Below are 11701 nucleotides of genomic sequence, written 5' to 3' on the forward strand. Positions count from 1 at the left end.
CTATTATATTTACTATTTACAATTCCACTGTCATTTGCTGTGAAAACATGATTGAGTCATTAATACGCTTTCATTCTGTTATTTTACAACTTGCTTTACACCCTTCTTATCCCTCACTATTCAATTATTTCTTCTCCATCTGTAATTTTTGCTTTGTACCTGTATTGATCTTTTTTTACAGACACACTTTTCATTTATACCTATGATCTTAGGTATAAATACTTAATAAATCTTAGGTATAAATACATATGACTTATGATCTTAGGTGGCCCCATGTTTTTGTAATAAATATTGCAGGCAGCCAGGTCCAGTTTGAATCTTTTCATTTCCAGTGAAGCTTTAAATTAGAATGGTGGTTCTGGGAATCAGATAACTAATAAATAAAGGTGAATTTGGGTGCTAGGGTCAGTTATTATCCATATCATCAATGTATTGTTAAAAATGCTCTCATTCTTTTATAAACTGCTTTATTGTCTTCATTGGACTCTTAGGCTTCAAATGTCTTCTTTTTTTTAAATATTATGCCCAAAAATTAAAAACATAGGTTTATAAAGCATTTCAGATTTAGTGGTTGTATTCCTATATCTGTAATACATTAAGTTATGCTTCAAAAAATTGCAGCACAGCTGAAAAATGTTTTCTTTATCTAAACTGTAATTGGAAAAAATAGTTTTATATCCATGGGTACAAAATCAAAAGATATATATATTTATCTTTTTATACTATATATATCTTTATCTTTTCTTATTATATTATATAACAAAATATAAAAAGACAGAATTTTACTAATTTGCTTGAATAATTTGTATAAAGTTCCCGCTTCAATATGTGAATAGAAGCTTGCTTAGGAAGCTATAGCATCCCACATCCCAATCTGTGGGTGTTGGGTCTCTGGTTTTTGCTTAATTCTTTGCTTCCTTTTGCTGGGGCCTAACAGAGTCTGAATAGAACCAGGGGAACACTGGGGAAGAAACAGCACCTACCACTGCTTGAAGCTTTGGATTCACATTTAGGAAGCTTAGATCATCAGAGTTGGTGATATGGACAATGGAACAGTTATGTTTTTATTGTTTGTTCTACAAAGAGAATTTTTATTCAAACTTTAAAATAAGGTTGTTGTAAATTTATAAAATATTTTGACAGTCCCAATACATTAATATATTTTACCTATCAATATAAAGCTAAATGCAATAAACATTTTTTCTGTAGGTTGACACCATGAATAATTGTACGTGTAATCGTTTGAAGGAATTCTTTATTTCTGGATTTGCCACCTTTCCAAATGGACAAATTCTGATTTTTATTATACTGTTGTTGATGTATTTGCTGACGGTCATTGGAAATGTGACTATAATCATCCTTGTTTGTGTGGCGTCACATCTTCACACACCAATGTATTTTTTTTTGTGCAATCTCTCTTCTGCAGATATTGCCTATGTCACTGTTACCCTTCCAAAGCTGCTGTCAATTTTTTTGACCAAGGACCACAACATCACATTCAGTGGATGTATTACTCAGCTGTATTTCTTTTTGTTATGTGGACAAGCTGATATATTTATCCTCACTTGTATGGCATATGACCGCTACGTGGCAATTTGTAAGCCCTTGCAGTATTCTTTAATCATGAATAAAGGAGTGTGCATTGCAATGTCTGCCTTTTCCTGGCTTACAGGTATCCTAAATTCATTGTTACATACCCTGATTGCATCATCCTTACCATTTTGCCATTCCAATATTATTGACCACTTCTTCTGCGATCTTAAAGCACTAAGCATGTTGTCAGCTAGTGATTCTACAAATCGGGACATTCTGACAACAGTGGAAAGCGTATTTATTGGTTGTGTGCCTTTCATGCTTATTGTAGTCTCCTATGTGTACATCATTTCTACAATACTGAAGATCCAATCTTCAAATGGGCGTCTGAAAGCATTCTCAAGCTGTACCTCGCACCTCACTACTGTAATATTATTCTATGGACCAATTATTTTCTTATACATGAAACCAGAGAATGACAGTTCTAGAGAAGGGGACAAAGTGTTGTCCATACTTTATGTGGCTGTGGTGCCAATGCTAAATCCATTAGTGTATAGCTTGAGAAACAAAGATGTTTTGGGTGCTACTGCTAAATTAAAGCAATATTTCAAAAAAAGTATAGGGGCATATACTGAAAAATCCTGGTAAATTATTTCTGTTTTGTGACTTCAGATGATTTCTGTTCTTCTCACCAACCACAGGCAGGCCAACTTTGGCCAGGATCATTCCTGATACAATTATTGTTACCCATGTAAAACATTTTTAAATAGCTCTTACCTGTAAATTAAAAAGAAAACAACTTCTGTTTATTTTCCACTAATTTTCCCAATTTCTTTAATAATTAATGACACAAGTAATATTGCCAAATCTTCTTTACATATAGTATCACATCTTTTTTTTTCTAGACTGTATGCTTCTCTGTGTAGTGTTTACTTTCTTATCATTTGATACAATAATCCATGTTATTGTGATAGTTTATTCAATAAATTTCTTTTTACCACCCTGTAGAAGTTGATGGTTTTAGTGTATACCATTGTAAAAATTAAGATGCACATACCAGTTTCTAAGACCATGCAACGATAGGGAAATGATAGCTACATATAATGCACCAAGCACACCTATGGAGTAGGAATAAAAGAAATTGGTAAACTCCCATTTCCATGAAATTTCCTCAGAAATGCAGAAATCTCAACAGAATATACAGATTAAAATATTATATATTAGGCGATGCAATAAGCAAAATAGAATTCTTTTTGTATGACTAATAAGAGAACTTCTGTCATGAGTACATAAACCATAGAAAAGCCTTTTTGGTTTCTTCATTGGGGAAAACAAATTTATGGTTAAACATTTTACCAAGGTGCATTTATTTATCTCCTTGATGTTATAACAAGCCAAATATTTAGCCAAAAGCTAAAAAGAACACTGACTTGAAGTTCCCTTTGACCTGTGAAAATACTAAAGGTTTCCATGTCTCTCTAATTGAAACAAAGCTAAACCTACCAACAGCAAAACCTTTCAAAAAATGGATATATACTGTCCCCGATTCCTAGAACTTGTAAAATCACAGAAGTTGATTTCACACTGAAAAAGAACAGGAACAAAATGAGAGAACTGGTGAATTATTTAGCAACAAAGGAAAACTATTTGTGGTTAATCTGGAAATGACATTTGTAGAATTAGTTGTAAATATACACAATTTTTTTCCCATTCCCATCGGTAATCAGAGGCATACAGATCCTTACAAAATTGATTCAGATAGGCCCCACACTGTCCCAGATTCCTACAGTTGCCAAAAAACCTTCCATTGAAACACATGGACCTGGAAGATTCTCCACCAGGGCATATTTCAGTGAATTTCAGATGCACTGCTTTAAAAATAGCCCCCCCCCCCATGACTTTCCACCACAAATACCAATTTGTACCAATACCAATTTCCTTATTCAAGACAGTAAAATACAGTAAATATCCATTTAGATAATTAGAAGCATTGGCAATTCTATTTTAAAATATTTTCCTGAAATAATAAATGTATGCATGCTAATTGATCTGAGACTGAAATAAACTGTTAGTTAAATCCCTTTGAGATGGAATCTACTATATAATCTAAGACAGCCATGCTTTAAAAAAATCCTAAACAAGATTACCATTTCTCCTGGTAAGTGAGCCTATATGAATTCTGAACATCTATTATTATTATTATTTACTATTACTGTAACATCCTCCTCTCTGGTATTCCACTAACCCGACCATCTCCTCTACAATCTATTATGACTGGTGCAGCCAGACTCATCCATCCTTCCCACTACTCATCTTCTTGTAGTTCTCTTCATTGGCTTCCATTTCACCTTGGAATCAAATTCAAGCTCCTGTGGTTTGCCTTCAAATCCCCCCACAGTTCTTGTACCACTTACCTTTCTGCCCTGATAGAAAAATACTGCCCTAGCCACTCTCTCTGCTCCTCCAATGACCTACTAATGACTTCCTCACTCATAACCCCATCACACGCATGGCTCCAAGACTTTTCCAGAGCTGCCTCGACTCGCTGGAGTGGTCTTACTCATCCTATTCGGCATGTTCCTACTTTCTGTTCATTTAAAAAAGCACTCAAAACCCATGTCTTCAAACTTGCCTACCCATCTTCTTCTGTCTCTTAAACCCTCACTACTTCCAACGACTACATATCTCCCTTCTTATTGTGTGAAATTTTCCCCAACTCCTAGATTGTAAGCTCTTCTGGGCAGGGTCCTCTCCTCCTCCTGTGTCACTGTCTGTATCAGTCTGTCAACTGCTACCCCTATTTATTGTACAGCACTGTGTAATATGTTGTCGCTATTTAAATCATGTTTAATATTATTATTATTATATTATTATTATTATTATTAATAATAATAATAATAATAATATTAATAATAATATTGTGAAGAGTGAAAACTGGACATTGAAGGGTAAACAAGACAGTCCTTGGATGCATTTTGTTGGCCCATAAGGTTGAGAGTTGTTTACTTAAGGCACTTAAGGACAATCCAAATACACTGGTATTGTGTGACCTATCTATTCTTTAAAACACCGTGTGTATGCAAAACAAAAGCATGCTTATCAGTCCAATGGCTATCAATGGTAATGTATTTCATGAATAAATTTATGAAAATGTATAGAACGAAAGAGATTGAAACATTTTGTCTCTCAGCAAGACAACATTTTGCACTCATATTTGTTTTTCTATACATTGGATTAACCACACTCAGCTGCCCCTAATAGTTAACATTATGACTAGTGAATTATGACTAGTGAACTGTTAAAGTGCATTAGTGTATCGGACGAGAATCATCTGACGTGTGTACTAAACAAATGCAGCAAAAACACTTGATTTGATTTGACATCCATAATAGGAAGTTAGAGGCTTAAACATGGGAAAATGTTATTGTGTTTGATAGATGTCTGTAAATGATAATTTGAACTTGATTTTGCCCAAACAATAATTGAAGAAATATTACATATTTATTTTCTTAACAGAAAAAAATGAATAAATGTTCAAATACAACATTTAGAGAGTTCCATATCTTGGGTTTCACTACATCTAAAATGGGCCAACTGACACTTTTTGTTGTAGTCTTGACTATGTATTTTTTTACCATTTTGGGAAACCTGACTATTATTACACTTATCTCTTTGATGTCTATGCTCCACACCCCAATGTATTTCTTCTTATGTAACCTTTGCGTTGTAGATGTTACATATGTCTCAACAACTCTTCCCAAATTCTTGATAATCACAATAACCCAGGACAACCGGATTTCTTTTGATGATTGTATTACTCAGTTGTATTTCTTTACATTCTGTGTTGCCTGTGATATCTTTGTGCTGACGACCATGGCCTATGATCGCTATGTGGCCATTTGTAAGCCCTTGCAATATACTATGATTATGAACAAGAAAGTTTGCATCACAGTAGCACTGATCTGCTGGCTTATATCTGCTCTAAACTCTTTGTTGCTAACTCTTCTGACATCTGTGCTTTCATTTTGCAATTCCCAAAACATCAATCATTTTTTTTGTGATTTAAAAACACTGACTCTCCTTTCATCTAGTGATACAAGAAGTAGAGAAATTCTTATGTTGATCCAGGATTTTCTCTTAGCATTTGTTCCATTTTCACTTATTATAATTTCCTATATGAAAATCATCAAAACCATACTGAATATTCACTCTTCTGAAGGACGTCTTAAAGTTTTTTCTAGCTGCACTTCCCATCTCACTACTGTTATAATGTTCTATGGGCCCATCATATTTATTTATTTAAAACCACAATCTGATCACTCTAAAGAACAAGACAACTTGCTATCAATGCTCTATGTGGCTTTTGTCCCAATGCTCAATCCATTTGTTTACAGTTTGAGGAACAAAGACATAAAAGATGCTATTAGAAAACTTACTTTGTTTAATAGGCCTCTACTATAAGGTGGCCTGAAATAAATGACAACATATAGTGGGTTGGTGTTATTAATGTTACTAATGTTACTAATATTAATAATAATAATAATTAATTAATAATAAAATGGTATTTTTTAGGTTTTTAACCCCTGTTTTCCTATACAAAAGTATATTAGGACTTGGCAAAAGTAAAATTAAATTTTAATAAGTGTTTCACACTATTAATGTACTTTTGTTTTGGATGAGTGTCCTTCCACAATACACTTTTTTGAATGCATCCAGGCCTCTTTTTTAGAGACTGGATAATTTATTATATATATATATATATATATATATATATATATGTATATATAAATAAATAAATATAAATATATATATATATATATATATATATATATATATATATATATATATATATTGCAATATTGCAAGATACAAAACAAACTGTGTACTTTCAAGCACACAGATTTTAATTATACATTTAAAAAAGTCCTACAGATATGTTCCCCTGACACATTCATCTGTGTGTACATGTTGGTTTAAGCTACTGACCCCTGTAAACCACAGGATTTTCTTAACAAGAAGTAAAGAAAGGTTTAGAGCAAATCGGAAAAGAGAGAGGGAGCCCCCAGTACCAGACAGCTCCAATACAAAATGCTTGTTAACAACTGTGACACGTAACCATAGGTAGGTCAAAAAACCAAGGTGACACATTTACACCATTCCCAACATCTCACTAACCAATGCCTCACACTCTCCACTATACATCCACTTTGTTTAGAGTTTAACATAGTAAATCAAATGTGTAATATATGGTAACTAATATGCTTAATTTAGAACAGGTTTTCTCTTTTAAACAGTAGGGAACCCTTGAAAAAACTTTCAAGGTTGCAAGGAACCCTGCTTTAATTACCCCCAGCTTACAGCATATTAGCGTGGTTGTCAGCCGGAACAATTCCTTTAACTTTTGGAAGAATGTCACCCTTATAGATAATCTAAAGAATCATTGGTATCTAATAAATTGACTTGAGGGGTTCATTGCTCAAAGAACCCCTAGCAGTCTCTGGAGCAACCCATGTTGAGAAACATTGATTTAAACAGGACCTAAACTTAAAATTTTTACAAGGGTAGAAAGGTAAAAAAAAAAGGGGTGCAACACTTTTAGTATACATGACAACTAAACGAGAGCACAGAGCCTCCAGGGATGCCAAAGTCACGCATCCCGGGAGGTTGCTGGCTGCTCCGTCTGTGCATGCCTGAAGAGGCATTTTCTTAACTAAGGGGAAGGAGATGCTGATCTCACACATGTGCAGCTTGAGATCAGGTGACAAAGCAAGAAGACTGAAGAACAAAGAAGATGACTCCTTTCGCGCCAGAATGAAGAAGAATTCCAGGATGGCGCAAGACCAGATCGAGGAAAGGTCCAGTGCCATCGAAGAATTTGCAGGAAGATAAGTGTGATTTTTTTTCGCTTGAGTTCTGCTTTAAGATATGTTCTTTTGTTGCAGAATATATTCACATGTAACATGTTTGCTATGTGTAATTAGCTTCCTAAAAAAACTGTAAATTTTATATATGCCTGTTCTTTTTCAGAAGGAACTTTATGGATTTCATGTTATTGAAATATATATGGTTGAATAAAAAAAGAGGCCTTTAGGCTCTGTAAGTATCATTAACACAGTCAAAATCACGTTTATTGAGAAAAAAGGAAAATACAAATGTGTAGCCAGAAGTAAGTCACAAGTAAATTCTAGCGGCAAAGGTACACAGTACCACAAGTCAAAAGTTTGCTGATATATACAATACCTAAGCCTTGTACAGACACTACATATTTGTCATCCTAGATAACTAAATGCCTGAAAAGTAAGGAAACTTGGCTGCCTCTGGATGAGTCTTCAAACCAACTCCTAAATAAATGAACAAATAGATCAATGTTCATCTATATTTTATTGATTGCCCTAAAACTCTGACTTTGCTCTAAACAAACCTGTCATTACATTTATTTCAGTATCAATTTATCATAGATGAATATTCATGATCACCTCGAGTAAAACTTTACAAATATATGGCTGACTTATGACTTTGCTTAGTAAACCATCTCACTGGAAGGCTAAAGAGCAAACCATTTACCTCTATAAAATACTGTCTGAAGGAAACTGCAGGACAACTAACTTTTATTGTAATAAACATCTAAAAATCGTAAACCAGGAAAGCCCAAATCATCACACAATTTAATCACCAGATAGCTCGTTTCTGCTTTGAAGGTGCTTTGTCATTTTAAAAGGGGTAACAATAACCACCAGGTCAGGGGTAACCACTGACCAAGGAGTCTACCACAATAATAATAAACCTTAGCAACACAATTTTTGGACAGCAGTGAGTGACAATATCATGTTCAATAGTCACACTTTTACAACATTTGGTAGATGAATGGGGAACACTCATACTTTTCCCCACATAAATTAAAAAAATATATTGCCTTTGCTTATAGAGATTTTTGTAACTATTTTAAAAGTTTTAGACAATGACAGATTCCTGGATCCTTTAGTCAATGTGATCTACTTCTAACTTGGGATTTGTAACATCACTGATTACATTAGGTGCAATGGTTAACTCATTTATGGAATGCTAGGGATTGATTTCAGCATTACCAATCGTTATAGCTCAACTACCAGACAAACAAAAGGTTATTATTCAAAATAAAATTGATTCTATTGTTTTTGGTTTTTAATCTTAATAAGTAAATCATCAGCCATGCCTTAAAAAAAGTCCTAACAGTGCGCAAGCCTAAAAAAAATAAACTGGTATACTGCACAAAATTAGAAAGTAAATGATTTTCCCCTTTTGTACATTATTTTCTGTTAACAAAAATGTATTCACATTTGGGATGTCTGGGGGGGTCTGGACATTTCGTACTTGAATCCCTGCATAGACTGAACCCACCTGAGTACTACTTTAGGGAGAAGTTTTGTGGTAAGTAAAACCTATAAAGATTTGTTTAATAAGGATGGGTAGGTGGGAACCCACTGGCTTTGGGCTAGGAACTACAGTTTTTAAGCCGAATTGCTAGGCCTCCGGATTTATCCCCCCAATCTCTGGCTTTCCTGACTTTCAATCTTCATCTCTTTTGTAGAGAGGTGTGCCCTTTTGGTTACTATTTTATTTAGGGCCATCCACAAGAGAAGAGGACAGAATTACAGTTGCAGTCAGTCTTTAACAGAGGGTCAACCCCAGAGGAAGAGGAATCCTGGAGGATTTGCCTCGATATAGTAGTGTAGCACACACGTGGAAGGCGACCTAACCTGTATATGACATTGTCCATCACCTTGTGAACCAGACCAAAATTAGGTCAGCATGCCAAAAAAGCCAACTAAATTATGCCACCATCAACCCTTTTCCTGCCAGATGAATCTTTTTTCACCACCACTAACCCACTCCTTGCTAGATTTGTATCTTGTCTTCTTTTCTATGTCAGCTATACCTAAGTGTTGTTTGCATTTTTCTTAACCTTTTACCTAGCAGTCATGCTAGTTCCCTACTAGTTTCACCCCTTTCTTTTTATATTAATTTTGTGTTATTTATGTGAAATTATCTGAAACAACAAATTTGGTGATGGCAATGGCATCAGCACACGGCATGAAAACATTCACGACAGAAGTAATAAGCCATTTTCCTTTTTTGTACTTTTAAAGCCTTAAACAAATTTTCTACACTAGTGTTAATAAATATCTGTGTATGTTGTTCCCCCATAGTGAATTGCTAATTTACAGTCAATGCCTAAATTGAGTGAATCACTTGCATCACAATATCTATCTGTATAATGACACTGCTTAGTTAATAAATAAAACAATGTAATAAAACAATGCTTAGTTGGTACTAAGAGGGCAGTGTGAAACATTGATACAAGGTACAATGGCTCTGAGCTTTCATGTTGTGGACACCAAATTTTGACCCTATCATTTAAACGTCACCGAAGGCAGAGAGAAAGAACTCCCATATACAGTATGTATTTTTTATGTGCATTTAGCGCAGATTTTCAACTTTAACGAATAATCCCAAAAATTATATTTAAGTTATGGTAGGAGTCTGCTATGTGGAGTCAGTTTCTAACTTCCTATGTGTGTCCAACAAGCTATCCTTACCTTTTTTTCTGACACTGTGCATTTGGGTTATACACACCCTCTCTGTATGTTGCAGTTAATCATTTTTGCATAACATATACTTAATTTCTCATATTATAAAATTAAAATCTATTAGAAAGGGTGGGACCCCCTATAAATATTGCAGCAGGCGTGCATTTCCTGAAGAGAAAGTTCTGCCACGTCAAAAAAATATAAAAATGTCAAATATTTTAATCCCAAAAACAGCTTTTGGTTTTCTTTAAAAAAGTATTCAAGGTTTATTTTCCATTTGTTCTAGTAATGATTATAACAAAATTGCCAGAATTATCCTGAGATCAAATCAAAAAGCTTTCCCCAAGGCCTCTAAACCATTATATATTGGCCCGTGCAACCACATTTCTGATAGAACAACAGGGTTGTTCTCAGACCTCTCACAGGTAAAAAAGAAATATTTTTAACCATCGACTGTGTAACGTTACAGCAGTGGGTAGTTTGTCATCCAGAGATCTTCATTTACAAAAGTAAATGTTTGCTTAGGAAAGTGTTCAATTTTAAAGTGACTTTTTTAATGTGGTGAAACTGTGTCTATTAAAAATATCTAAAGTGTGCTAGCAAAATATTTTTTTTCTACATAATAGGATGTTTAACATGAACACATCTTCTCTTTATTTAAATTCAGTATGGTTACTGTTATAATTTGAACTTAAGATTTGATATTATGCAATATTTTCCTATATATTCCTATAGTTATTCTAGGTCCAGTTTAATTTTACACTGACAAAGCTCACACTCCACACAGTCAGAAAAAAAATTGTAAATCAAAGGGAATTTCATATTTAAATTACTGACAGTTTCACATATATGTAGAGATCTGGACATTGGGTAATATTTATGAACATATCTAATTCATACTTAAAATAGGTGATATATCTATGTTCATATGGAAACTTTTAACTAACTGGTAATGCAACAAAAAGAGAAAAAAATTCCTTGAATTCCAAAAGCTTACCCGTTTGTGAAAGATGTCTCACGGTACCTAGTGGGGTCAGTGGAATCTATCAGAAAAAAACTGTGAATGTTTTATTAGTTTAAATAATGTTTAAATAATGGCAGAAACAGAAAAATTCACTTCTTTTCTGCACTTTAATAAATGTAAATTAAACTTCCAAGGCCACAATTCACTAATTTGCCTACATTTATCCATCCAAATGTCAAGTTACCAAAAAATGTTCTGCTCTCACAGAGATTGTTTAGCATTGTGAGCACAAATGTCTCCCAATCACCTGGCTATATAAATTTATATATATAATTTAGATATTGTAAAATGTATCACCAGCTGAATCAATAGCTATGTAAATTTCCTCCTTAAGGACAAAGAACTGCAACAGTTTCAGCCTTACTGCTGAATTTGTTCAGTCAGTCCCGGGATTGGACCTTATAGGTCTACTTGGACAGAGACAACCTCTTTTCCTCCACAGTTCTCGACTTTCATTCTTGAATAACCAATTGACTTTTCCTGCCTATGTGTTTGGGCCAGACACACCTGGTTTATGCTCCACACATGTCCGCACTCATGCTACTATTCTGGCACACAGTAGCACAGACTGGAAATG

At 34.2% G+C, this 11701-nt stretch overlaps 2 protein-coding genes across 2 annotated transcripts; both read left to right on the plus strand.

The window, feature by feature from the left end:
• Positions 1-1218: 1218 nt before the first annotated feature.
• Positions 1219-2181, plus strand: LOC140322352 (olfactory receptor 5AR1-like). The gene has a single exon (XM_072398927.1). The coding sequence runs from the start codon at positions 1219-1221 to the stop codon at positions 2179-2181; it is 963 nt and encodes a 320-aa protein (XP_072255028.1).
• Positions 2182-5055: 2874 nt separating this feature from the next.
• Positions 5056-5994, plus strand: LOC140322353 (olfactory receptor 1F1-like). The gene has a single exon (XM_072398928.1). The coding sequence runs from the start codon at positions 5056-5058 to the stop codon at positions 5992-5994; it is 939 nt and encodes a 312-aa protein (XP_072255029.1).
• Positions 5995-11701: the final 5707 nt, after the last annotated feature.

The sequence above is a fragment of the Pyxicephalus adspersus genome, chromosome 2, assembly GCF_032062135.1.
Source record: "Pyxicephalus adspersus chromosome 2, UCB_Pads_2.0, whole genome shotgun sequence".
Taxonomy (NCBI): Eukaryota; Metazoa; Chordata; class Amphibia; order Anura; family Pyxicephalidae; genus Pyxicephalus; species Pyxicephalus adspersus.

Excerpts from the sequence above, each read along its gene's own strand:
- LOC140322352 (XM_072398927.1), top strand. The coding sequence starts at position 1,219 with ATGAATAATTGTACGTGTAATCGTTTGAAGGAATTCTTTATTTCTGGA.
- LOC140322353 (XM_072398928.1), top strand. The coding sequence starts at position 5,056 with ATGAATAAATGTTCAAATACAACATTTAGAGAGTTCCATATCTTGGGT.